The sequence below is a fragment of the Paralichthys olivaceus genome, chromosome 3 (genome assembly GCF_024713975.1).
Source record: "Paralichthys olivaceus isolate ysfri-2021 chromosome 3, ASM2471397v2, whole genome shotgun sequence".
Classification (NCBI taxonomy): Eukaryota; Metazoa; Chordata; class Actinopteri; order Pleuronectiformes; family Paralichthyidae; genus Paralichthys; species Paralichthys olivaceus.
In genome coordinates, this window is record NC_091095.1 from 12,168,814 (window position 1) to 12,195,803 (window position 26,990).

Below are 26,990 nucleotides of genomic sequence, written 5' to 3' on the forward strand. Positions count from 1 at the left end.
TATGGATAGAGTCGATCTCAAGGTCTCTTATATGTGATACATCAAAGTCCAGTTATACTGACTGAAACCTCTTGTAGCTTTCTGTTTGATAAAGATGAGCAGCTGTGCTGAATCAGCAGGCCTCGCAGCATCTTCAGTTGCACCTTCACAAAAAGAGCAATGAGGCTGACATCCACACCTCTGAATTGCTTTACTTTAACTGCATCAATCTTTACCCACACGTGATACAGTAAATTGATCCTCTGCTCACAAGAATGGAACAGCATGCAGTTTGTTTCATGCACAGCTGCTGCAGGATGCTGCCATCGCCCTCATCTAAATGTGTTGACAATATGTTGATGACAAAAAATATTATTGCAGAAATGTATCATATGAGTCCAGCATGGTGTTTCTGCCAAGCAGCCGTGGTCGCGCCAAGCTCGGATGTTACCCATGCCGAGCCCAGTCAACATGAAACCCAGCTCGTGCCAAGATATCTGATCCTCCTCATAATGTGCACATCCACAGCAGAATTTTAGCGTCAAAGCAAACACCGCACATTCCACATAGATTCATCAGGATAAATGAGAACATTAACTAGAAGGTAATAATATTAAAAATGGGACCAAAATTTTATTTCTGAGCTGCAACACACATAAGCTGACAAATCTCACTGACTTACAATTGTGTAATAAAGAAGGGCCCACAAGTAAATCTACAAAGAGCTAAGGAAATGTGATAGCTTCCATTATGAGCAACTGACTGATGTCTCTTCCTGAAATGTGTACAGTAAGAGCTCTATTTAAAAATCCCAAACTGAATGATTTATGCCCCTAGCCTCCATCATTCAGAAATCACACTGACAATGTGGAATATGTACATGTGGAGATTATAGAGGAAAGAGTAATGTATCACTTTGATTCAAAGCAATATAAATGTGACCTAAATAAAATGTATGGTAGATATGAAAAAAAGAGTTCACTAAAAACATGAACATCGAAAACCACGCTTCACGTAAATTCTTCTGTGCATAATAACAATTGAATACAGTATTTAAAAAAATGATATCGGTCTTTAGTTGTCATGATGCAACAAACCCCACCCATTCCCAACAAATGCAATGCATTATGGGTCTAATCTACTGTATATCTGATAAAGGTCTGGCTGCATTACTCATTACCTAATTCAGACAGCTCCGATTTCCCCACACACACACACGCACACACACACAAACTCACATGCTTGACTTCAAGGAGAAAGTGTTGTCAACATCAAGAGAAATGCACCAGTTACACAAGCCAGCGTCACAACAAGAGATCCACTACGGGCAGATAAGAGCACGTGCTTTGCATTCACTGGAAATGATCTGCAAAATTAGTCCCATGAAAAAGCTGACAAAAAGCAGTGTCCTGTTTCAGTGATGATCTAAACAAGGCACAGCGTGATGACTTGCATGTGATGGGAAACATATAAAGTGTCTGCTCATTGAAACATTGTGGGATGAAACATGGAAAATTGAGACATAAAACATGATACATAGGTATTTAATCTTCAAATATATGTGTTAGATATCATAACTTAATATTAAAGGCTTTTTTCATTGACCCTTAACAAACACAAGATCCAGACAAGAGCTGCCGACCGCCTATTCATGCATTTTCAATGAATACTGCTGCCTGAGTAATATATCATGAAATATTAAATTTTGGTGTATAATGCTCCATGAGCACTGACTCAGGAGGGTGGTCTTTCGTTGCATAACCAGCTGTCTGGAGCTGGAGGATCTTTGACGACCGACAGTATTGATTTCAAACTGTGCATCTAAACCCCGAGGAGGTTATCGTTGGTGTTGCTGCTTTACACTAATATGAGCTTGTTTTGATCACGTTGTGTACATCAAACATGCAGCACTGTATTTGAAAGCTCTGAGCTGCAGAGTCAAGATCAAGCTATTTTGTGCAGCGCTTCTGAAAACTGTGCACCTCCTCAGTCCCAGTTCTCAGTGTCTCAGCTGAGTTTCAGTCTTTCGCTAAAAGTGCATCCTTTGGAGTTTGATGTATGGAAACTGACGTCAGATTGCATGACGTCACGTGTGCATATCCATGCCTGTTAGAAAACTGGTGATTTGTTGCAGAGCAGCCCTGCTAAAACCGGCTTGCCTCCTGTTTACATGTGTCATGCACCTGCACGTGCAGAAGGCACACTATAGCTCCCTCTTTGTTTTCTCAATGGTTGTAGGAGATGATTAATATAAAATATAGAGTGTGCTTTTTAACCTAAGCCTGCCACTTCACCTGCATTTGAAAGAAGGATGCGCCCCTCAAGAGGTCAGATGAACACACCTTACACCTGTCATGTGTGTGTGGTGTGACAGGCAGCACTTTAAAACCTGAAACATCTGCTTGACTAATAATGTACAAAAACAATATCCTTGTAGTCTTGTCCACATCACTTCCATTTGTCCCATCTCAACACTTGGTCTATATGGTGAGGGAACACACACAGTCTTACCTGCAAATGCCCCTGGTACATATTGAGCCCACAGTGAGTCGGAGCGGACCTCTCCGTCAGCGGATGTTTGAGGTTTGTTCCAGACAGTGTCAGGCTGGAAGTGTCGGTGTCAGAGGAGGAGTGAGGAGGCAGGAGGTCCGGAGGAGGAGCAGCGGACACGGAGGAGCTGTCCTCTCCTCAGGTGCTGAAGCCGACACTGTGCGATCATCCAGGGGTGACTCTCCCTCCCTCTCTCCCTCTCTCTCTCTTCTGTCTGCGCCGGGCGCAGAGAGACCTGCACTGTGCACCGCCGCTTGGGTTGGAACAAGTACCGCTGTGGGTTGTTAAAGCACCGCCCGTGTGTTAAGTCTTCATCCTGCTCGCACCGCTGCTTTCCACGGACCTGTCCCTCTCTGAGTGACTCTCTCCTCGGCTCTGTCTCCCTCGCTCTCCTCCTCCTCTCCTCGGCTCTGGTTGAAGTGTGTTGACGCTCCACTCTCTTCTTATAGTGCGCTCCTCTTCCCTGTTCGCCAACTACTCCCTCTAACTCAGCCCTCTGGTGCCTCCTCCAGTGCTGACGTCCTCCACAAGGAGGAGTACACACACACACACACACACACACACACACGCACGGACAAACACAAGCTTGTACTCCTATCTTAGTGAAGACATCATTGACCTAATACATCCCCTTACCTTAACCTTAACCATCCAAATTAAATGATTAACCCTAATTATAACCCAACCCTAAAACCAGGACCAGTCAAAATGTCCTCACTTTCTAAAAATGTCCTCACTCTATAGAGTCACTGCTTAAAATCTCCCTCACAAAGAAAAAAGTACAGGAACACACACACACAGTATGTCTCAGCTACAACACAAATGAGCCTATATTTACACATCATGGTCCAGAAATAAAGGGGCAGTTTAAATGCATTAGGTAAATCCAGTCTGGAAGAACTAGATGAAGATGAATGAACTATTCTTTGTGGTGTCTCTGCCGATGAGACCAGCTGTTAACTTTGTCTCTTCCTGTCACACTTGAGGCATTCGGACTTATTGATCACCACTGTCACCTCATCACCATAACTTTTTTGACATGTCCTTGTAATGTCTTTGGGTTTAAATTCTTTCCCACAGTCCAAAGACGTGCAGGTTAGTAGGAAATCCTCACTTGCAAGAAGGGGTATAAATTTAAAGTCCAAATAAGTTTGTTCGCCCTGTGATTGAGCAGTGACCTATATTGGATGTCATCTATGAACAGTGGAAAGTAACTAAATATTACTCAAGCACTATGTGTAATTGTTAACAACTATAAGATAAGCCAACTTGTGCTTGTACTGCTAGTTATTTCCATCACTTTTATCTGCTTTCGTGATTGATTACTTTTAATTAAAACAGATTAAAAATATTTAAATTAGCTCCACCCCCTACAACATTAGATTATTGCGTACATATTAATATGTTTTATAGGTATGAGACTTTGTGGTGTTTTAAGGTAGTACCTTGATTATGCTTCCTAGCCTGCATTATAATATAAACAAGTGGATTCTATTTCCTTCTAAATAAAGAAAATGCAGATTCACAAGTTCGCTCTTACATTTTGCATGCTAACCCTTTTCTCACCTTTCAGCTGCTCATTAATTGCAAAGCTGAGTGGCCAGTGACCACAATTCATGGAACAAAGCTGCTACTATCAAAACACTGTTGTAAAGGATCTCCTCCTTTTTTTTCTTCTCCAATTTTATTAGTATTTTGACCTCAGTAAGTCAGAGAAAAGTGATGCACAGTCCTTGTCAATGATTTGAATATCCTCAACATTCAGTGTTCTGAGTTGTTCAACAACTGGGACGCAGCAGACCTTCACAGTGTCTTGATATTCTCCATGCTTCACCAGATGAAAACAAATCCTGCCCTCAGGCATGAAAATCTGCACGATTATTAGCTCCTGCGTCTCTGCGTGTAACGTTCACCAGGAGCAGTATGAAAATATTCATTTTCGTTCATATTTTCAGCCTGTATTTATGAATGAATAATGACTACACATTCATGCTCATGTGATGTGTAACACGAGTATGTGCTGGCCTTTAACTCTATTTTTATATTTCTGCAGACTGGTTGTGTGTACGTTTTTTTTATTCTCCCTCAGTCTTCAATCTCCCTGCGTTGACAGACAAGCAGAACATAATTACTGTTCAGATGACAGGAATTACATTACTTCTTGGTAAAAGGGTCCAAACAGCCTGTGTTTTCTGACAGACACATTATTTTAGTCTAAACTGATAAACGGTTTTCAAATGCTGAGCTGAAATGAAATAAAGAGTCGTAACTTGAGAGTTAAGTTACATGTTGTATATTATCTTGTATTGTATGATCTGTGCTGTGGCAAAATTCAGATCTCATAGCTGACTTTTAGCAAGACTGAAACTGTCCAACTTATCCAGTAATGAGTGAGTTCAATATTGGAGGTAAATACAGACAGCATTTAGCTTTTGCACACATTATTTACTTATATGTTTATCATTCAAACTCTGACGGCACAGCTGTCAGGGGCAATTTGGGGTTCACTGTCTTTCCCAAGGACACAGCATGGGGGCAAACCACATAGGCATAAATGCCCTCAGCAGTGGATTTGACTCCCAACTAGCTGGACTGTCTTTTGCATTTTATTTCCAGTCTCTCTCTCCTGTGTTTCTATATCGTAAAGCTTCAAATTGCCAAAAAATCACATTACCTGCAAAACCTAAAACCTTACAGGTCTTCGCACAAAGCTGTAGACTCTTAATCATGGTTTAGACTTGATGACAAATTATTTAAGGCTTTTGAATGTGCCTCATAATCCTCAGAGGTTAATGAAATAAAATCATATCGTCTAGATATAAAGAATGAAAAAGCTTAAAATCCCTCAACATTGACTGATGGAGGTTAAAGCAGAGAAGCTACAACGTGTCAGTTCATGGCTATCAAGCTTATTTTGAAGCGTTTTCACGGCTCATTACAGAAGAGCATGCAATCTGTCAACGTGTCTGAAAACATTAAAATCACCAAACCTGAGGATGTGTGGTTTTCAACCAATAGCAGTGAACGCAGGAATATTTACAGTATCTGTGAACTGAAAACACTCAGGCTTTAATTACTCTGATGAGGAAATCACACCAGAGGAGGCACGTGGAGAGCCCCTCCAGATGAGTGTTCATGATAATTAAAGTACCTGATACACTTGTTTTGATCATCAGCAGCAACAATGATATTATCAGTGCAAAACATGCTGTGAGCACTACTACAGGCTTTTTTCAACATTGTTGGTCCCTTTGAAATTGGATCACAGGTGGCAGTGGCCTTCATAGAATGAGCTTCTCGGGATTCTAAAAATAAAAGAAATCTCTGAAACATGTCAGAATATTTCAGTTGACGCAGTGTCTGGGTATTATGAATGATTTTAAAGATTAAGAGGACAAGAATAGATGCAGTTGGTATATTTGGTGAGCCCATAATTAGCTGACTTAGCCCAAATAGTCATCTGACAAATGTGTGTGATTAAAAATTAAAGCCTCCATTTTATTCCATGTATCATATTTGGGCTGAGGATATCACGTGATGTGGTTTAGTTCAAGCTGAGGTAAACCTCCTGTTAAAATGGAGTGAAGCTGTGGGCAAAGCACAGTAATCATCATGTGTAATCCTTGAGGCTACAACTCAATTGTGTTAAAATATATTTACACTTGAATTATTTCCTGTTTGCGATAAAACCGAAGTGTTTGTTTTAAGTTGGTAAACAGTTTTTCAGTGTTCATGCCTCCTTACTGTCCAATCTCCTTCCAGCGGTTCCGCAATATTTATACTGGAGTGAAGTAATATAAGTAGCATCTGTGGTTTCTTATCAACTCGCAAAGTTTCTTCTCAAAAAACTTTTGTTGAATTGTGGAAGTTTCATTCTTCTGTCCTTTGGTTGTCTCGCTTGAACTTTTGGCTACACTGCCCCCTCACGATTTTTGGGGGTACTGCTCGAATTCGTCTGTTTCTTTTGTATCTGTATAAGATTTCAAACGATTTGCACAAATACAGATGTAATGAAGGCAATGTGTGGACTGAAGGCTCCGTCGGTTTCCACAAGCATATATAACCTTTACATCACAAAGCTCCACTCAATATTCCATATATAAATATATATACACACACACACACAGGGAAAACATGCCATTCATTAGTTTCAGTGGTGTTTCATATAAATTCAGTCAAACATACAGTTACTGCTCAGCCTGTAAAAGCCGACAGGCAGTAGTTGGCCAACCACGCAGCAACAGGTCACAGACGTGTCAGCCAACACAAATCTGTACCTCAATTTTGTGATTGAATGGAAATTGCAGTCTTGTGTCCTCGGCTATTTGGTGTGGTCTGGTGTACTGTGTGTGTCTGTATCTGCGGTGCAGTGGAGCACAATGACGACATCATAGAGATTTGTTTGCTTGAGAGGGGTCTGACCTTCTTTCAGTGTCACCCTGCAATCTGAAAGTGTGTGTGTGTGTTTTCACAAACAGACTTATTAGAGGAGGCGAGGGTTCTTTGTTTGTTCTGTACTGAGTGAATATACCCGGAAAAACCTCTTAACCTGTTATTCAGGGGAATAATCTGTCTTTCCGCTCAGTTAATGTGAATGAATTGTGCACCGCAGAGTTGATTCTTGTTCTTCTGTTTGGTCACACAGCAGTTTCATGTGATTTATTTTGATTTGGCAAACAGTGTAGCGGCCACACCGACGCCTATAGTGATCTGCTTCTTGAGGACAAGTCATTAGCAATGAGCCAACAAGACCCAGAGCTGAGGAAGAGAGTGACAAGAAGTTAACAGAGCAAACAAATGATGTCAAATGATAGAGAGTGGCACTTTGTACAACTTTAAACTCTGGCACACATGAGTCCCTTCAGTCCTCTGCTGCGTCTGGGTTCAGCTTTCTGATAAATCTTATAATATTACTGTTGTTAATGAATATATTGCTGTCATAAGAGCAGAATGTGGTGGTGTACATACAATTTATGTATGTTTTCATGATTTCTCTTTCACCTGTTTCAACTCTCTCTTAATCCAAGAAGACAGTAGCCAGAAATAACCTGCATGTCCTTGCTTGGGTTTTATGATGTAAAACTAAACTTAAACATATTGGTTATCTATATTGATGCTATACTATATTACATATTTTATGTTTATATTTTGCATGTGTCTCTCAAGTTTGTTGTCATTCCTAACCACTTGGGAAGCAATCTCGGAGCCAATTAGCCATCATCTTTCAATGAATTAGCCTCTGGGGACAACGGCCAGTGTCTTGGGGCTATCTGGGCCGAGACTCTGTCCTCCATTTCCCTTATATTGTTTATAGTATGACGAGTCCACACAAGTTGATTGTCTCTCCACGTATACACAAACAGTGATACATCTTGTGTTTACGCTCCAAACGCCATTTTGACTATCATCCATTTACAGTTATATGCATATAAAGCTGACGGCTGATGCATTCTGCTTAATGTGTTCCTCCTCTTTTGCTCTCCCTACGGACTGATTACCTGTGGGCAACCAAAGCCTGCTCAAACGTGTGAGGTTATGCTCCTACCAATCATCCCGACAACCTGCACTAAGTGAATCTAAGAGCTCACCCGTCCACATGTTGACGCACTCTGTCAGTGCTTTAATGAAAGTGAGGAATTAACAGTGGTGTACTGTTTCTTCATCAGTGTCCGCAGTCGACTGACTCCGGTTGGAGTTTGATTACAAGCAGATATTGTAAATCGCGATGTATTAGATGTATTAGGCATGTGTTGGCCTTGTTCCCTCCTGTGGTAAATCATAGCCTGATTCACGTCTGTAGCAAGCTGTCATAGACAGGGATTAGGATCAAATAAGGTTAAGGTTGCAGAAAAACGGGATGTTGTGGGCAGGAATGAGTTTCATCGCAGCATGAATGTTTAATAACACAGAGAGCAATGTAGAAAAAAAAGACATTTTACAGTGGTATGTTTGTATTAACAGGTTTATGTCTCAGAAACAGGCTTGTGATTTATTTGGGGTGAAACCTGCTTCGAGGCTTATGGTTGGCGAGAGGATGTTTCAATCCTGTGATTAAAGCGGTTGTTTGTAGACGCTGGTGTGAAGTTAGACGTAATAAATAATCCCTTTATTGACTCTGTACACATTTGAATATTATTAGCATCCTAAATGTCCAACAGCAACAATTACGGATATTTTGAATTGTCTGTAGAGAGTTTTGACACTTTACACTGACACTAACATGTTCCGTCTTGTCACATCAGTCTTGCCTTGGCAGTTCTGGTTCCTCACAAGCATCAGGCCATGATGGTGACCAGATAATGCTCTCATTTCCAACCTTCTCACCCTGCCGTCCTCTCTAATGTTGGCCTATCACAACGTCTGAATCTTTAATGCCCAGATGACATGTCCAAAAAGGAACTGGCCTGTTTAAATATGTAGCCTATCCAGTTGTTCTTCTGGCTTCATTATCAAGGTTATCTGTGCATGGCATGGGATTCATAATTCATGTTTCTCAAATATTCCCTCAGATGAGTGGAAGCGTACACAGAAATCCCATTCATCTCCAATGGAAGCGTAGCCCTATGCCAGCTGAACTCCTTCAGATTAACACCCACAAGTATTTTATATTTAATGGTTAATGCAGGATTTTCTTGTTTCATACAAACATAGATGAAGGGGTCTGCAGTGCTTTGATATCACTACTCGCTGATTGTTAAATGCTAATACAGCCGCCTGCTTGTGCCGCGTAACCGATAAAAGCAGGTTGCATTCACAAGCCCACTGAGCGGCGAGCGCCTTCAAACAGCGTTGACCCCTCGGTGCCTCTCTTTTTATCTGGGTTCTTTACTGTTTGTGGCAGTAGAGATTAGTCGTTTGTTATTAAGGATCCACTTAAGCTAATGCCAAAGGTGAGCTCTGCTCCTCCGAGCATGGCAGAAAACACAATCAGAATCCTGTAGTGCTGACGGACTTGACTGTGAGACAACATAAATACACCAGGACGGTGTTGAAAAATGCTTGTTCTATGCTGCTTCTGTAGTCCTGATTGATTTGCAGTATATAAGAGCAGGTATTTAAAAGCTGGGTGTGTGCATCCTGGAACACGCTCCGGCGCATTGTGACCCTGAACAGGACAAGCTACAGGATTGATACAACAAGCCTAAACATTAGTATTGATAGCCTGATAAACACGTCACAGTAGAGCACATACCTCTGCCAACGCCCAACAGTCTCCTTAAATTCAATCAAATCTGTCATGTTTTTGTGGACATAGTTTAGAAACTATTAAGGATACATATAAGATGTGGATTTCCTACTGAATCCACATTATTTTAGTAACACATCGGTGGTAGTTACAGATTTATAGCCCTATTTGTTACCATACGGTAGCTGAACAAACCGCCTCCCCTATGAAACCCCATTAAGATCTTTATTATGATCTGCACCAAATTGCACACACTCAAAGATATCAGTCCCCAAAATATCCCTGATTTAATTCATCAAGATCAATGGATTATTCCTTTGTAATTCAGTGAAAATGTAAAAGAAGACTTATCTTGCAATGTTGAACAAAGGGCAAAAGATTCCTTATATCTGCATCTTTGTCCAGATCTGAGCCAAAATGTCATTGGTTCTTTCTTGACTCCCGTCCCATTGGTTTTTGTGTACTCCAGCTGACAACAAACAACCATCCTACTAACAGGCGGGGGTGAGAACCTGCTTTGAGTAAGACCCCAAATCAATAATCTATATATCTATAATGGTGGTTCTAGTGCATCATTTTGAAAGCATTGCTGGACTTGGCTGGTTCTATTCTCAAAATAAGGTATTTGTAACTCTTCTATAAGAGAAAAGTTCAGTGTCTCTAGACTCCAGGTTTCCCATCACCACTTGGTCTCTGTGAGTTTATAGTTCAAAATAAATAATGTTCTTTTATTGAATGTGACAGGTTGATAAATGATCAGTCGTTAGCTGAAGGGAACATCAAACCAGACTTTACATCTGTCTCTAATGCATTCATCTTTTTTGACTGGTCCTGTAACACTGCACCATCAATCCTGCATCTCAAACAGAAGACGAACATTCAAAGGTTGTCACTGCAGTTTTGCGTTACTGTGTCGAACTGGTTCACGGCTCACATGTGAACAACCTCCCTGTCCATAGCAATGAGCAGTTACTCACCCCTGAATCTGATCTCTCGCTCTCGCTCTCGCTCTCTGTCTCTCCGCCCCGTCTCATTTGTTTGGCGTCGTGAATAGAAACCCGACACCTTCAGAACAAAGGGACAGAGATGTGATGAGATGAGATATGAGACAGACGGAGGGATCCACATTGTGTAGCCTGAAGGTGGTTAATTGTTGCAGGAGGTTGATGACCATCTAAATTTCACACAGATCACTCTACTCGCTGTCTGCACGACAAGATAACTGTTGAATAGAGTTGTGAAGTATGAGGAGTTCTGGCTCCCCTTGATCCAGACCCATTAAGTTTTTTCATGGAAAATGTTATAAGGTACAGATTCTGTCCTGGTTCACCCATCAGTCCAAATAAATTAGTTCATTAATATAATTGTATCCAAACATATGTGTCAACTTGATAAAAAGTTGAAAGTATTGAATATTAAAACGAATAGTTGACTGCAATTTTCACTGAGCATAAAATGCTCTTACAGTGGTGAAAGCTGCAGTGTTGAGTGTTGAGAAAACTGAAAACAAGCTACAGTTCAAAACCATTCACTTTTCAATTCTGTTGCACTTCGGATCAAATGCAGCACCTCTGGCTCCATGTTTTGTGACAAAGTGTTTTTGAGTTTACCACTGATTTGCATTCGGCTCCTTCTCCATAGCAATGCTGCCTGAGTGTCATGGGTTATGTTTTATTTACCATCATGCAAAACTGATGGAAAATACACAGCTGGGGCATTATCTGGAAGAGTTCCATGTTTCTGTGTTGAGTATGAAGACAGAACAAGGAATATGTTTGTCACTGTCAATTTTATTGATATAGCACATTTAAAACAACGTTGTTGACCAAAGTACTTTACAAAGTAAAGATAAGATAAGATAAAACTTTATTGATCCACACACCGGGGAAATTCACTTGTTACAGCAGCGACAGGTCAGAATGAGGTAGACAAGAGAATAAAGAAAATTAAAAAGGTCAAAAGAATGAAAAGAAAGTTAAGTTAAATAAAAAATACTTGGTATGTACATTACATACACACAGGATGATTGAACTGGTAAGTAACAAGTTCATAAAAGAAATGTGTAAAAAGTTGCTTTCTTCAAAATAGTGCTAATAGTTAGTAACCTGACCAGAACGTAGGAGCAGTCTGCTGCTGTAAGAGCTCTTAAGGGCCCCACGGTACAACAACCAAGGTACAACAAGAAAACAGCAACACGCAATACATCATTTGTATATAGAGTGTTTCCTCTCACCTCTATTGTAAAGGGTGAGGTCAAAAAACAAAACTTGATCAAACAGTGGGGAAATGCTGGAACATTGGCATTGAACATTGAGAAACTAACAAGACTCTAATGACAAAGACAGGAAGCAAAACACAAGCAAAGCAACAAGGTCACAGTCCATTTAACAGTGAGTCCAACAAGAGATGCACAAAGAAAGGATCAATACAAGCAGAGCACAGTTTACTGTCAGGGGCAGAATCATGACAAATTACTGGTGAACACAATGTTTATAATTTGACAATTATCAAGATATCATAGATTTGTTATCACTTTCTTTTGTTTTTAGTTTCTCTGGAACTTCCAATAAAAACCTCAAAGGTCTGATCTGATGCTTCAACCTTTGTTGGAAGCATATTGAGTTTCAGGCATCGTGATGACAAAGGACCAATAATATTGTTTTATTAGAACTATGACCATTATACAGGATTTTAAACATTTGTTCATATCTGTATTTCATAATCTCTGTACTGGATCTGTAATGGGAGGCATGTGACCCAAAAACTAATGGTGGTTAAAATCATTTTTTATTTTCAGTCTCACTGCATAATAACACACATCATCGAGTTTTTCTGTCCTTAGAAAGAAACAGTGCAACAAACGACAGCAAAGAAGGGTTTAGTTGTTTTTGAGGTTATGACGGACCAACTGTTGTCTCCTGGATTATTGTTCAGTGAGGAGTGCTCAGGTCAATCTTGTTTGATCGGACTGGGATTTACTTCATTGTAGAATTAAAACTGTCTGATGTTTACAGCTATGTTTAACAAGCCACCACACCTCATTAGTTTTAATTAGCCAAACCCTCGTACTTCGTGAACAAACATGAACATTTACAACTTGCCTGTTGAACAAGCAGAGATGCAGCGGTAAAGATGGGAAAAGGAGAAATGTGTGACTCACAGTCTCTTTATTAAATAATTTTGTAAGCGTATTAATATGACATCATTATATAAGCCAACATTTAGAGCTGGATTTAGTTTTGAGCAAAGAAACATTTGTTGCCAAGTGTGACACAGATATTCGTATATTTAACCTGCAGGACAGAAAAATGATAACATTTGGCTCACAAAGGATTAGACAGCTGTGTTTTGTTTTTTCTTCTTGTGTAAATCCCATCAGAGCTGGCTGCATGCCCGGTGTGTGTTTTGACCGGGTGCAGTGTATTCAGGCTCTCAGGCTGACACAGCCATGATGTGATCATTCCTCAGCGCTGCCTGTCAGTGGTGACAGCCAATAACACTTCTGTGACCTCTCAAAACACGACAGCACAACGGGATAATTAGCTGGATAGACTTACAGTGATACACACAACACACACAGGCTTAATGCTGCCGCGTGAAATCCTCCAGTTTTTCATGTTCCACTCAAGTTGAAGGAGTCCATATGATTGAGAGTCGTGATAACACGTTCTGAAGGTTGCTGAAATGCAGCAGAAGTGCAGGTATATGGCAAAAACTAACTTCAAACTTCTAAGGCAGCAAAGAACATTTCTCTGTTTTCCATTTGCTTCTGTGTGGGTGTTCGACAAAAGATACAAAATATTGCAAAATACAATGCTTCTGTTTCTTGTTTTTGAATAGTGACAACATTTGGTTTGTCAGCAAGACTTTGGCAAAACTAGGATGGAAAAACCATCACAGCCAAGTCCAGCAATGTTTTGCTCACAACACACAAGACCTTCTCATCAAACCAATCAAGAGATTATAGATTAGGAGTCTTACTCTATAAGAATCATTAATGTTTGCGTGGGAGATTTGGTGGAGAGTTTGTGGTGACAGTTGGTCAGATTTGTATCACAGTGTTCATTTGGTGTCTGTCTATCAATGCTACCAATATGTAACCAGCAGATTTAAATGTTATTTCAGCCTTGGTGGAGGTCTGTGCAGTACCAAGTGCCATTTTCATTTCCTCTGCACCATATCGTATTTTAGCCAATTTAATGTAATATGCTTGTGACACACAAACATTACGTTGTGCTCTCTGTCTTCTGTCTTTCGCTTGTCAGCTATAATGAATAGCTTTGGCGCACACTACACTGATGTTTACTGGAAACAACAATGGCCTGAAAGCTAAAACCTTTTGAAGATGCTTAATCACTGCATGATATTGTAAATTATAAACAGTCAGCCAGTCTTTCTGCATGAATCTCCTTTTCCTCACATTGAGCTTCATCAGGCAGCTCAGTTTATTGCCTTGAAGTCTCAGAGTCTCGCCCGTCAGTCAAAGAGAGTGGTCAGTATTACATAATCTTTCTGCTGGATTTGTCTGATTTTTCTGAGTCTTTATATCCCATCAGCCATTGCTTCTCATGCTTTCAAGCCAGTCAGTGGAACCGGCTCATCCTGACCTCTCAGAGTAGAATTCACAGTCATACATTGTATCGTCCTGGCTCGGTTCAGACCTCAGTGGATTGTGAGTTAAGAACAAAGCTCAATAGACCTACAAGTGCTTTGCTCCTCATTTGTCAATATGATATAACAAGTGCTCAGAGACAAAACCAGTGATGTGGAGATGGTACCAAGGGTTCGTCCTCAAGAGAGCATTTCTTCCAGCGACAGTGTACACATCTGTCATACATTAGTGTCACACACGTCGAGGTTCAGCTCTCATGAGACATTCACAGATGTTACTGCACGTCTTGCAATCCTTACTCCCATTACAGCTCATGGCTTTAAACTAGGATAATAATCCTAGACATTTTAGTGAGCATATAATGACTCAGAATACCAGCCACTGATTAAAAACGACTTGATTTATTTCAGGAGATAAAGAAAAGCAACAACTGCTGAATCGGCAGCTTGTCATTGACAAACTACAGGAAGAGTGAGGGAGCAAAACAAACAGCAGCAAACAGACAAAATATGGTTGTGAAATTTATAACACCAGTCTATAATACAGATGAATGTTCACAGTGGTAGTATAATGAAAGGATGGATGGGTAAACATTCAGAGTTTATTACTGCTACAGTGAAAAATGACATACAGGGGGGAGGAGTGTTTTTCTTTGTTGACAAAAAAGTTAATGTATTGCGCAGAAAGTGCTCAAATCTGCTGACTGAACTCAAAACACGTCTGTCTGGATCCGTCCACCCTACATACATCTTATCTACATCTTATTTGAACATTTTAACCATTTCTTCTTGTCACTCTTGTATTCACTGTACTGTTAGGTGCCTTTGCCTCTTCATCTTGTTTTAACCTCGGTTTTACTTTGATCAATGAATCAATCAAAAATCAATCAATGAAACAAACATTTCAACAAATAATCAACCAAGTACGCACACAAACACACACGCACACACACAAAGAGATGAGGTTGAGAGTACTGATGAACTTCCAAATGTATAGTTTATCAGAATCACGACTTGTGTCTTGATTTTGATGGAATATCTGACCCACATGTTACACAGCCGCACAGAGCTTGAGGATGAAGGTCCTGTCTTTCCCTCTTTTTCACAGTTTCCCATATATTCATCTGTGAGCTGAACAGTCGTCCACGAATGCCACTGACTGTTTAACAGGTCTACTGGGACATTCATTTTTTCTCTCCAGGGCGTCTTGATGTTACGACCACTGATGGAAACCACATTACATTTGTGTGTGTCATTCTGTTGCACTCTCTGGAGCTGTTTGACAGCTGTGTGGTGTCATATGGAGGCAGGACAATCCCGCTCTGACCCCTCAACAGCTGGCTGCTGTTCGGACAAATTGACACCGGGGACTTAAACATGTAAGCCCGTGTTGATCAAGTCACCATATGGTGTGTTTAACTGTTAAATGCTCTGTCAGGAAGGAATTCATGCTTCCTGTATGATTTTGTAATATTAGTTTTTTTTTTATTCTTTAGACCTTCTCATGCATCTTGATATAAAGTTTACAAATGTTGGTTTGTTGGTTGGTCCACATCTTTGTCTTGAAATGTTATGCACATGGTTCTTAGATGAATCGAAATTACTTTCATGACCACCAGCTTCACTTTTGTGGATTTTTATCTGTTTTTGACTCTTTTTGTTATTTAGCAACTAAAAAGTGTTCATGTTGTGATAAATACTATAATTGTGCAACATTTTGCAACAGAGATTTGCCAAACTACTGATTTTACTATTTCTTTTCCAAATTATGTGACTGCAGCATTACTTTCACTGCATTTGTACACATCCCGATCAAGCTATAAAAAAATACTTCCTTCAAAATGTTTACTAACTTGTGACTCCACCTACGTTGTAAAATGAGCAGGCAACATTTTCAGCTACAAATCAACCCTCACTTTAGCAAACAAAAATATTGTGTTTGACGCCCTCAGAGTTGCTGTTCTTGGTCCCACGGACATATCCTGAGAGTGACTGACAAGGTGAACATAATCACTGCCATGGTTGGGTGATTCCGCCAGGCTAGATCTGATAAATTAAATGAGATGGGAAAATGATGGAGCGCAAACCCACCAATGCTGTGACATACTGTTTCTCAGTTAGTCTCTCCCTCTCTCTCTTCCTGTCTGTGACGTACTCTCTGAGCCCTGTCGTGTCACCACTGTGACAGGTGAGCATGAGGAAAAGCAGAAAGTAAACAGGTATAGATATATTGTTTGCTTTGAGGACACATGTGCGATGACAGTCTTTGGCGTCATGTTTACTTCACACTTTCTACTTTTATTTAGAGATTCAAACACAAGCACACTTTCCTTACTCTTAATTTAATGCATTCAAAGCCGAAATTGCAGTGAGCTGTTTCTTTGGGGAAAAATCTAATGTGTAGCGTGTCAATATTTAAATGAGTCTGAGACATTGTACATTTATTACCTGCTCACTCAGCATTGCAGGTGCTAATTGACAACAACATGTCATTCAAATATTTCACAGTTAGAAAATGTGATCGCTTCAACGAGCAAAGACACACAGATTACATGCTGATGAGACGCCTCTGTGCCCGCTGAAAACACCTTATCCATCAGCGACCAATTACTGGTGACCTTTAGTGACCTCTAATCTTGACATCAGAGGGATCTGTGGTAGACACAGACGCCCTTTTGCCCTTTACCTCATGCGATGAAGTGAGGCTTTAGGAGATTGAACGGAGGTCTCAAATTTAATTGCTCAATCTTCTATGCTGAGGCAGCTCCAGTGAGTAGAATGACTCATTACAAATGAATCTGCTTTTTATTTATTTTTTTAAATTACATTCACTGAACCGACGACTCTGTTTAATAGCTTACAGTGATGGTGTTGAGTCAGTGGAGATTCAAATGTCTGAAGAATGAGGCTGTTTTTCTCTATATATGTGTTTTCTGTTTTTAGAGGTAAAATCTGTCAGGGACTTGTTTTGCTTGTGGCATAACAGTCTGATAACAGACAAACAAAACTGCTGCAAAAAGCAATAAGACAAGAAACCTGTACAGTGTTCTATACCTGAGGGTCTTCACTCAGTTGATTAAGTGTTGCAGAATCCTGCACCAGGTCTGGTACCCTGCAAACAAGTTGTGTAATGGGTAAAAAATATATTTATATAAATTCACGGGTATGGGCACGGGTAAAAAGGAACAAAACATGGATGAGAATATGAGAACTCCAGTATGTTTATCTTTTTCTGGAGAAATCAGAACTTAAATGATTGAATGATGATTTGTTTTATTAAAAGACATATGACATCAACTTTGACCACTTCACTCCCACACCAGTGGTGAATATGCTGTCAGTGGCTTTTTTATAGCTGCAAGAAGATTTTGTATCAGAAAGGCAAAATGATGAATAGCTTTAAAATAATGATACCGTTTACAGAAGTGTATATAAGAAGTAGCCCATAACTAACCAGCAGTATGTCTCAGCAAATATCTGCTGCAGGCTGTCACAAGGTGAGCACCAACGATACTGGTTTTGAAACAGCGGGACGCACTGAGACAAGCAGAACTTCCTGTTTTCACCCCCACTGCCAAGCCGAGTAAAGTTGAAAATGTTTTATTATGCAGGTCATGAGCCAACACTGAGTTCAAACCTAAAAACACAGGACATCTAAGTATGGATGGGAATCGCTAAGAGGAGAAAACAGAAGTAACCACACATCTCAAGGTTGGGCAGCTGCTGAATACAAGAACCCAGTTTGTCACCTTGTAAAAAACAATTTCAGGGGTATTTTCAAATGAAAATCACATCTGTAGTGATATTTTGACTGAAAACACAATTTAATATTATCTGCTCGATCATCAACAGTGTGTGAAACAGAATAAGCTCAAGTTCAGCAGTGAGGCTTTGTCTGCATTAAACTGTCTGTTTTAATGTTTTTTTATAAAAACATGAATACAACAAGGATTATGAGCAGCCCTAAAGTTAGTACATAAGATTAAGGATTATTTTACATAAGAGAGGATCAGTTTTAAATTGAAAATAGTCACATTTTAATTATGGTTGGGGTTAGGTTAAGTTAACTAGTGTCTGCACATAACCGACAGGACCAATGTTGAAAAAAAAAGTAAAGTAAATTCAAAAGGTGGGGGCAGGTTCAAACATATGGGGCAAATTAACCCCCAAAACATCTTTTTCTGTCGTATTAAATAATATTTCATCTGAGGCTGGGTTTTCTACACTAGTATGAGATGAGGGACAGTGTTTCTAAGACTTTTCATCCCTTTTTATTTAGAAACTTGTGTATTTAGGGATTATAAACATCGCTTCCTCTCACAGTAGGAGGGTCTAAGCCTCTTCTAGATTAAAAGCAAATGTTCCTCTTTCTATAAGAACTGAGAAGAATCTGTGTTAAATTTGGTCCATTCGTTCCATTGTCTTATTCAAATATGAGCCAAACTCCTGACATTTCAACCTGTAATAAATCAAATCTCAAAAAAAAAAGAAAAAGGCCTGAGCCAGGAGTTGAGAGAAGCACAGCGAGCCCAGTTTCTTTAAAAGCAGCACACACTGCCTTACGTAACATTGGTAAGTCCACAATATTGCCTCCAAGTGAGTTCACAGTTCCTCTGTCTTCATTTTGAACAAGTCTCCTGCGTGTGAGCAACAACAAACAGACCCAAATACACATCTGCAGCAATTCGGTGCAGATAAAACGAATAAGATGAGCACAGTCCCATCAACTTACTGCCTATGGATTCATAGACACCACCAAGCAGGCTGTGATATGAAGACACGTAGCCAGCATCAGCACAGATGTTTAATAGGAAGACAGTTACAAAAGAAAAACAAAGAAGTGTGTGTCTTTGTGGTTGCTGGTACAGTATCATCAGGCAGTGCCATGGCACACTTAACCACTGACAAAGCTCCTGACTTCACTAGGGTCTCATGCTCACTTCATGGAAATTCAAGTAAGCCACTTACCACCAGTAGGTGTGACCTTGCAGCTTCTTGTCTGATGCTTTTCATTTGCATTTTTCTTTCTTTTGCTGCAAATATGAAAACACATGAAGCAGCTGGTTGAAGTTGTAATCATTTGAAGGGTAACACAGTGTGCAGTGGTTTGTGCTGTCAACCTGGTCTGCAGAGTTTGCATGTTCTCCCTGTGCCTGCGTAGGTTTCCTCCCACAGTCCAAAGACCACTGGCGACTCTAAATTGCCCGTAGGTGGGAATATGAATGCTTGTTTATTTCTAAATGTCAACCCTATGATAGCCTGGTGACCTGTACAGGGTGTACCCCGCCTCTCACCCAGTGTCTGCTGGGATTGACTCCAGCCCCCGCGACCCTCTGTGGATAAGCAGTATAGCTGATGGATGGATGAATTGAAAGTTTAACATGAGTGTGGGCCATCGGCAGTGTGCCATATTCTAATTTGTCCTGCCACAGTAATGAATCAACTAAACTTTACATTTCTCATAATAACATAAAGTATTTTGCTACTTTTCTACATTGTTTAGCATCGTCCACACAGAACTCATTGTTGTAGCTGTGTCATCTCTCTCTCTCTCTCTCTCTCTCTCTCTCTCTCTCTCTCTCTCTCTCTCTCTCTCTCTCTCTCACGAACTTGTCTTTCACCATTAAGTCTTTCTACCTGTCACTTAAAATCTGTTGCATGTGAGAGGGATGATTTTTACTAATCATCTTGGGGAATTGGTTTCACTGGGAAAAACAAACAAAATGAGTGAGTCTTATTTCTCTATGAATGATATGAAAGGAAAACAAATCCAGGGAGGCTCATGAGTAAATTCTGAAATACAATTCTTCAAAGAAGCTTACTTTTACTCTCAAATGTCCTCTTGTATGAGTCTCCTGAATATACCTGAATATGCAGCAGGTGCTTCAGAGAAGAGAACAACTCGTGAACGCTGTCTTGTTTACTGCTGGTACATTTATTGACTTGTGCATCAGGAATATACTTGATGAAGGTCAAGCATCAGACAGGAGGTTTTTATTATTTTCTTTTTGGAATAAAAAAGGTCACCAGTCGCATATTTTGTCTACACCTCAGGGGACAAGCCAGACAGACTCCCTGTCAGACCACTTCCGGAAGTTTTATGTTGGCTTGATGGTTGAATAGTGAGATAAAAGTCAGAGGCCTGGTGGAGACGATTATTCTAAGTTGTACATTTGTTTGGAGCAAGCGTTTATGTCCCATCCATCTCTACTTTTGTCACAGAATTGTTGGTTGTGGTTTTGTTTATACACTGCTCTGCTTTTTCATATCTAAATCTATCTCAGTCTATCAGCGCTTTTGTTTTATTTATTTAAATATTTCTTTCTCTTTTGCTTTGTTCCCAGGTGTCACTGTGATGAATGATTTGCATAATTCTCCCAGTAGCATTTGCATGATTCCCTTTGTCGAGCTGCAAACACTCATTGAAACTATGTATTGTTCAAAGTACTGTCTTGAAAAAAACTGGTCTTGTCTTCCTGACTGAGGAAGAGGAGGTGCATGACCCCTGTTTGATAAACAAACATCAGATGAAATGTGGCAGGTCCTCGAGAGCCGAGATGTGAGATTGTTATGTGACGTTTTCGAAAACAGACTGTTCCCCTCTAACCTGCCCATCCCAGTCCCAGTGGCTGACCACTGAATCATGCTCCCTGTTAACACAAACAGCAGAGCATCCATCCATCCATCCATCCATCCATTTCCTGCACCTGCTGATCGTGTGCAGGGTCATGAAGCCTTAAGAAGTATATTCCCAGCAGACACCTGGGGAGAGGCAACATTCAACCTTGACAGTCTATTGTGAGACCAGCACACACTCTGTGCGTTTTAGAGTCGCTCTTTATCATAAATCACATCTTCAAATGTTTTATTCCTCTGCAGTTTATTGATGCGGATGAATGCATGTGTTCTGTTTATCGACAAACTGACAAGCAGAATGACCCTGACAGTGCACATCTAAATAGAAGTACAGGATGATCTTATGCTGTCATCATCATTGCTGTCAGATATGATGACATATATGTTTTCTGTAGTTGTGTGAGCTTGTGTTCATTTGCCTGACTTGACTGGCTCATCAGACCCAGGAGAGAATGCAGATTTATTCCCAATGCAGACAAAAGCCAGATGTTAGTAAAATTTCAAAAAAGAAGCGATATAAATATAAAGACACTTACAACAAGTTGATCATGTTAAAATCTTGGTTGGTACATGATTAGTTGTCCACATTAAAACACTTACATGGGATCTGTATCCAATGTCTAGCAGGCTTAATATCTACAGCCAATCAGAGAGCAGGTGAAGTTGGTGAAGGTTGATGTATTGGTGATGTGCCCCCTGATTTTTACATATTGGAAGTCAGTGAGGCATATATATGTGTATATATATATATTTATATGTCCACTTGAATTATGGAGGCCTCAGTGGCATCCAAAGTGATCAAGACAACAATTCATGCAGCTTCCACCCTCCCACCCAGACATGATGTCTTTAATATGGTGAATGAAATGCTTGATAAGTTCTCTGCAAGGTCACTGGCTACGTTCTTTCTGCGTGTCTTTGACAGATTCCTGACTGAGGGAACCTATAATACTTAGCCTTCACATTGTAAGACCTCCCCAGACGAGCTGCATTTGAATTAACAATTGATAATAATGTTTTCAATGAAAATATCCCTCTCTTCAATAGGCTGGGTATTCCTAGTGTTTGAGAAGTAGTCATGTGGTAAGAATATTGAATGATCTCTTGTTCTTGACCATTTAGCTGCTCTTCCAGTAAATCATCATTCCGCTGGCCATTAGAAAAAATACGTTTTTTTTCATTTTCATTGCGCAAACATTTATTGACATTGTGCTTGGAAAGCAGACAATTATGTTCTATCAGGTGCCTTCTGAAAATAATCTCTGAATGATTTAGCAGTATCCTTGGGGAAAAAATATCAATCAGCACTGTAAAAGTATAAAGCATTTTAACAATACACAGAAATCACAAAATAACTGCACAATTCACCTAAGAGGCATCCACTCTTGAGTGTTACGTCCCCACAACAAGCAAGTAATCCATTTCCGTGGCGTCTTCATCATTTCTGCTTATTCCGGAAACATATATTGTTTCCTTGCATTCCATCTTTTCTACATCGGAGGCCTAATTTCCATTTATATTGCCACGGGATGCAACTCGGGAGGCACCCTGACACAGCAGACAGGCTCCGTGCTGGGCCGACACTGCTGACACGTACTGAGACGACTCCTCACAGGTCAACTGAATGTCAGGATGACGTAGGGGTCGACGCTGATCTTTAATTTTGATGTAGTCTTTGCTCCTCTGAGACCAAAGTGAACTTGTGAAATCAAAACAATCCATTGAAGCCAAAACAATTTTTACACCTGAAAGTCTGAACCGTAATCAAAACTAAGGTTCATGTCTTTTTTAGATTATTTACATTTGATCCGATTAACTTTGGTTTCACATTGCAATTTAGAGAGGGAACTAAATACTGTAGGATGACGTGTATACATTCTGTCTTCATCACCTTTGTGGGCTGTCTGTACTTTACATAGATCGGTTTGTAGATGGCCTGACATTGATGTGTTGCCAATTCAGTGGATAATAATTTTTCCATCAGAATGGAGAAAATCATTTTCTTTTTTCTATGCAGCTGTAATTACTACCAACATCACCAGGTACAGTCGTCATTTAAATATCGTGGATGGTGTCGTTGGACGTGAAGGATGCAAGCAAGCCTGCAAGCCTGGGCAGCACAATTTCTGGAGAGACCAGCAGGCCACCACTTCTTTTTTCACTGTTACTGTGACTGAACTGGGAATCTGTCTGATGATGGCTGCATGATGGGCCTCAAACATAGACTGTATATAAAGAGGCCTCAAATCACCTGCTGTGACATTCTTCCCAACAGTTTACTGCACAGTAGCTCAGAGACTCTGAGCTTCACCACACAAAACATATGTCTTTATCAATATAATTGCTGTGTGTGTGTGTTCAAGAAGGATCCTCTATATTACTTTATATTCTGTGAAATAAATCTTCTTGATGTGAATTCACACATCATGTGATCATTATGCAGTAGCACCTAGCTACAGCTATACCATCACCTCCAGATGCAGTAGGGGTTTCACATGTGTCAGGTATCATCCTCGGTGCTGCACAGTGAGTGAGTGGGACGACTGAGCGGAGGAACCACCAGGTCCTGGGAGAGGAGAGAGGAGAGAGGCTGCAATTAGTTTCTGGCTGAGGTGACATTTCACAGGTGCATTTACAGAGAGAGTGTTTGAGTCCAGGCTGCTGCATCATTAACAATCTGCTGTACAACCTTTAAGGCACTGGCTCTGCTAAACTTTGTATAACCAACAGCAGGTGGATGATGTAGGTGCCTATAACTGGACACACACCTAATCAAATTATATCATGTTTGACTCTTGGTTACATTTTATTGAACAAATCAGTAATTGAGAAAAAGTTTATCTGATAAAAATTATTTTGGGGTTGCAGCTCTAGTGTCCGAACCATTTGTGAAAAACAAATTTCAGTCCCACTCCATCTGTGTCTTCTCTGTAACCACACCGTATCTGAAGTTTAATATTTATTAAAATGGTTTGATTAGGTGCTAAAATATTTAAAATGAGATCGAGGCTACTGAGAAATCTGGTTTGTGAGCTTGCACCATCCCATTGAAAAACAATTGAATATATTTACATTTACTCTGTTTGGTTTATGACATTGTTTTTGTCGCTGCGAACGAGCTCTGTGCAGACAATTGTTTTGAAAATCATATCAACTGTAAACCTGATTGATGATGAATCAGCTCCAGATTTGAAGTTGATGTGACTTTTTCTTTTAGCCTCAGAGAAATGGCTTTTCTTTTTTTCAGGCAGCGGAAAGTTCAATCATAATCTCAGCTACACCAGGTATAGGTGCTCTGCTGAGCAGGCTGAATGCAAATATACAATATTCAGAACATTTGATGTGAGAAGTGTGGAGCTCTCAGTGTTCCAGCTGTGAGATGATGGTGTGGAGGTTGATTGAGGTTTAGAGTAAAGTTTATTCTGCTGCCTTTATTGATTATAGCAACGTTTATCTAGTTACTACAAATAGATAAGAATCAATGCTTTCTTTGCTGTTCAAAAACACAATTTAAAATCTTATATTAAAGTAATGAAGGAGTATTCTACTTTAAAAAAGAGAGTGAAAAGCTGTGTCCTGCAAACTGAAATGGAATAAAGCAACTCTCCAGCAATAGTCAGTTGAAGCATTATCCTGCAATAAACCCTTTGGTGAGTTTGATGCTGCTACACACAATCAGAGGTTGTAACCACAGCGATGTGTGTGTTATCAGTGTTGTGTGATATGCTCAGCTGCATTGGATGTCCTTTCCAAGGTAGTTCAGCCGATGAGACTTTGTTTTAGCCGTGTGTTGTGTGGAAGATTTCACTGGCTGTCTGGTAATGTTTGAGTCTAATTTGACAGAATGGTGATACTCTTATCTAAAAATACCCAACTTTCCATTTGAACATGAACCCGTTCAAACAGGGACAAACGCAGAGTGCGTGCTAATCAAATTAAAGCCTCTTGGCAAGTTTTATTCTCTTATTTTGTACAACACATACCCATCGTGTGTGAGTATGTGTCATGGTGTGTGTGTGTGTCCTGCTGGATTACAAGGCAGAATTATTCAAATGTGTGTAAATGTACTATCATATGCTGGTGTTTGTATTCAGATGTACAGTTGTGTGTAGGTTTTTATTGTTGGGTAAATTGTTGGGTAAATCTTCATTAACAGCTCCTTTCACATTAGAGAGTTATTTTATTCAATGCTAATATTGAAGCACTAATTAATGAAGGTTTGATTTAAGTTGTTTTAGGATATGTTGGATGGCTGCACATCTATAGGTCATGTTGAAAACTGCAATATACTCAATTTTCTTCTAATTAAACCCTAAACCTGTATTCGGGGTTTGACCCACACAGCAGTCCTGTGGGGGAGGAGAACAGAAGAGAAAGAATCTCTTAATTGCAAATGGCCAATTAAGAGCCAAAAGCTTTGCCCATGAACGTGGAAGCTGAATGGCAAAGTGTTCTCCTGTGTCCTGTACTCTGAGCTAATGCCTCAACATCTACTGGGGGTATAACAAAGGTGAAACATCTCATTAAGTCAATGACACCATTATTTCTACTGTGTTTTTCTCTGACATCCTCGTCCAAGCTATCCCCAAAATATCTAAAACTCTCTAATCCACAGATTTAGGCTGACCTCGAAATGAACCAGATGATGTGACTTTGAGTTTGAAGTACTATATGTGTTTTTTGTGAGGGTATCCAGGTGTTCAGATGTTGATAAAATACATTTTTGTCATTTTTGCTGTAATATTCTAGACACCCTTGTGCAGAAGGATGAGCCCTCCGCCCTGTCACCCTGCAAGAGTGATTCTTACCTATAATTAGACAAAGGAGAAGAGGACAGGGTAAAAATAGACACATCTCTCTTTTTGTAAAGAGCTATTTCTGCCTCATTTCCTCATACAAGTCCTGACAAGTCATTATTTGAAGCCATTATTTCTTCTTGTTGTGACAGCTGGGTCATTGGCGTCGTTTTTCAAACTATCATCCAAGACTCATCTTCTAATCAGCTGAGGCGCTTTTAACATATTTCACTTCCTTTTTCTCCAACGACTGTTGCTATAGTTACTAACGCTGACACCACTTTGTTTGAAGGTTAAAATGATGTGGCCACACATGAGGCAATAGTTGTTTTGATAACTTAATAATTTAGCTTTTGTCAAGGAGCTTATATTATCTGAGAATGTGCAACTACAGAAGCGCTCTGAGGGCCATATTTTTTCACTTCATTGAGTGTCGCACCAATCTTGTTGAATTAATGATAAATGTGTAATTGCAGTATCCCCATCTCTCTCTGTGGGGTTTTTAAAAAGGTTTATTGAGCAGATACGTCCTTCTGGACATTGAAACAATTCACATTTAGACCATAGACGGTATATAAAGATGGAGGACCCATCTCCACTTCTTCCCACTTTCCAGAAATTAAGCCAAAATATCCTGTATACCAACGCTGCTATCTTGCACATTTGGAGCCAGAGTCTGCACAGTAGCGTTTGGCGGATAGAGCAGTGAGGTCCCGGCAATACACATGGTCAACCAATCATAAGTGAGTCTCAGCTGTCAATAATGAAGTTCTGCTCTGTTTTTATCTCATCAAATCACAACAAGCATATTTTCATCTTAAAATATAAGTAGTATAACCCAAAGTATGTTTTTACGATGCAATGCACAGTTGCCTTATAATAATGTCTTGTTAAGTAAAGTAGCTGCAGATGTGTTTCTTGAAGCTGATTTGAGATTCTCAGTTTGGATCTTGATAAAAGATGTGATGGTTTTGTTTATTTGCAGTTGTCACAGTTTTAGTTTGTACGTGTCTTCTCTTTCAAATTTTTTTACATTTTCTTCTGAAGAAACAAATGCATGCATGATGTTTCCTGTGGAAAATGTGTGTTCATGTCTGTAGATGTAAAAGCTTTCATGCACTTAATAGAAAGAAATTGCACTGCCTCTTTATCTACATCACTGGATGCAATTAATTTCATGAGGAAAATTGTCTTCATCAAAATATTTCATTGAAAGAAGCTGGTATTAGAAA

At 39.9% G+C, this 26,990-nt stretch overlaps 1 protein-coding gene and 1 long non-coding RNA gene across 5 annotated transcripts in view; one reads left to right on the plus strand and one right to left on the minus strand.

Annotated features, from left to right (window-relative positions):
- pex5la (peroxisomal biogenesis factor 5-like a) overlaps positions 1-2,658 on the minus strand; it is a 78,275-nt gene extending 75,617 nt beyond the window's left edge. For all 3 annotated transcript variants that reach the window (XM_069521958.1, XM_069521957.1, XM_020080546.2), the window contains exon 1: positions 2,491-2,658. In XM_069521958.1, the coding sequence (XP_069378059.1) occupies positions 2,491-2,511 (21 nt within the window). In that variant the 5' untranslated portion in view covers positions 2,512-2,658. The remainder of the gene's footprint in view (positions 1-2,490) is intronic.
- Positions 1-26,990, plus strand: part of LOC109625335 (uncharacterized) — a 102,399-nt gene that overhangs the window by 73,782 nt on the left and 1,627 nt on the right. Inside the window, exon 3 of one of the 2 annotated variants that reach the window (XR_011240602.1) lies at positions 22,980-23,114. The exons of the other annotated variant lie outside the window; for it this stretch is intronic. This is a non-coding gene — a long non-coding RNA (uncharacterized lncRNA). Of the gene's footprint in view, positions 1-22,979; positions 23,115-26,990 lie in introns of those variants that run through there. 2 annotated transcript variants of the gene reach the window in all.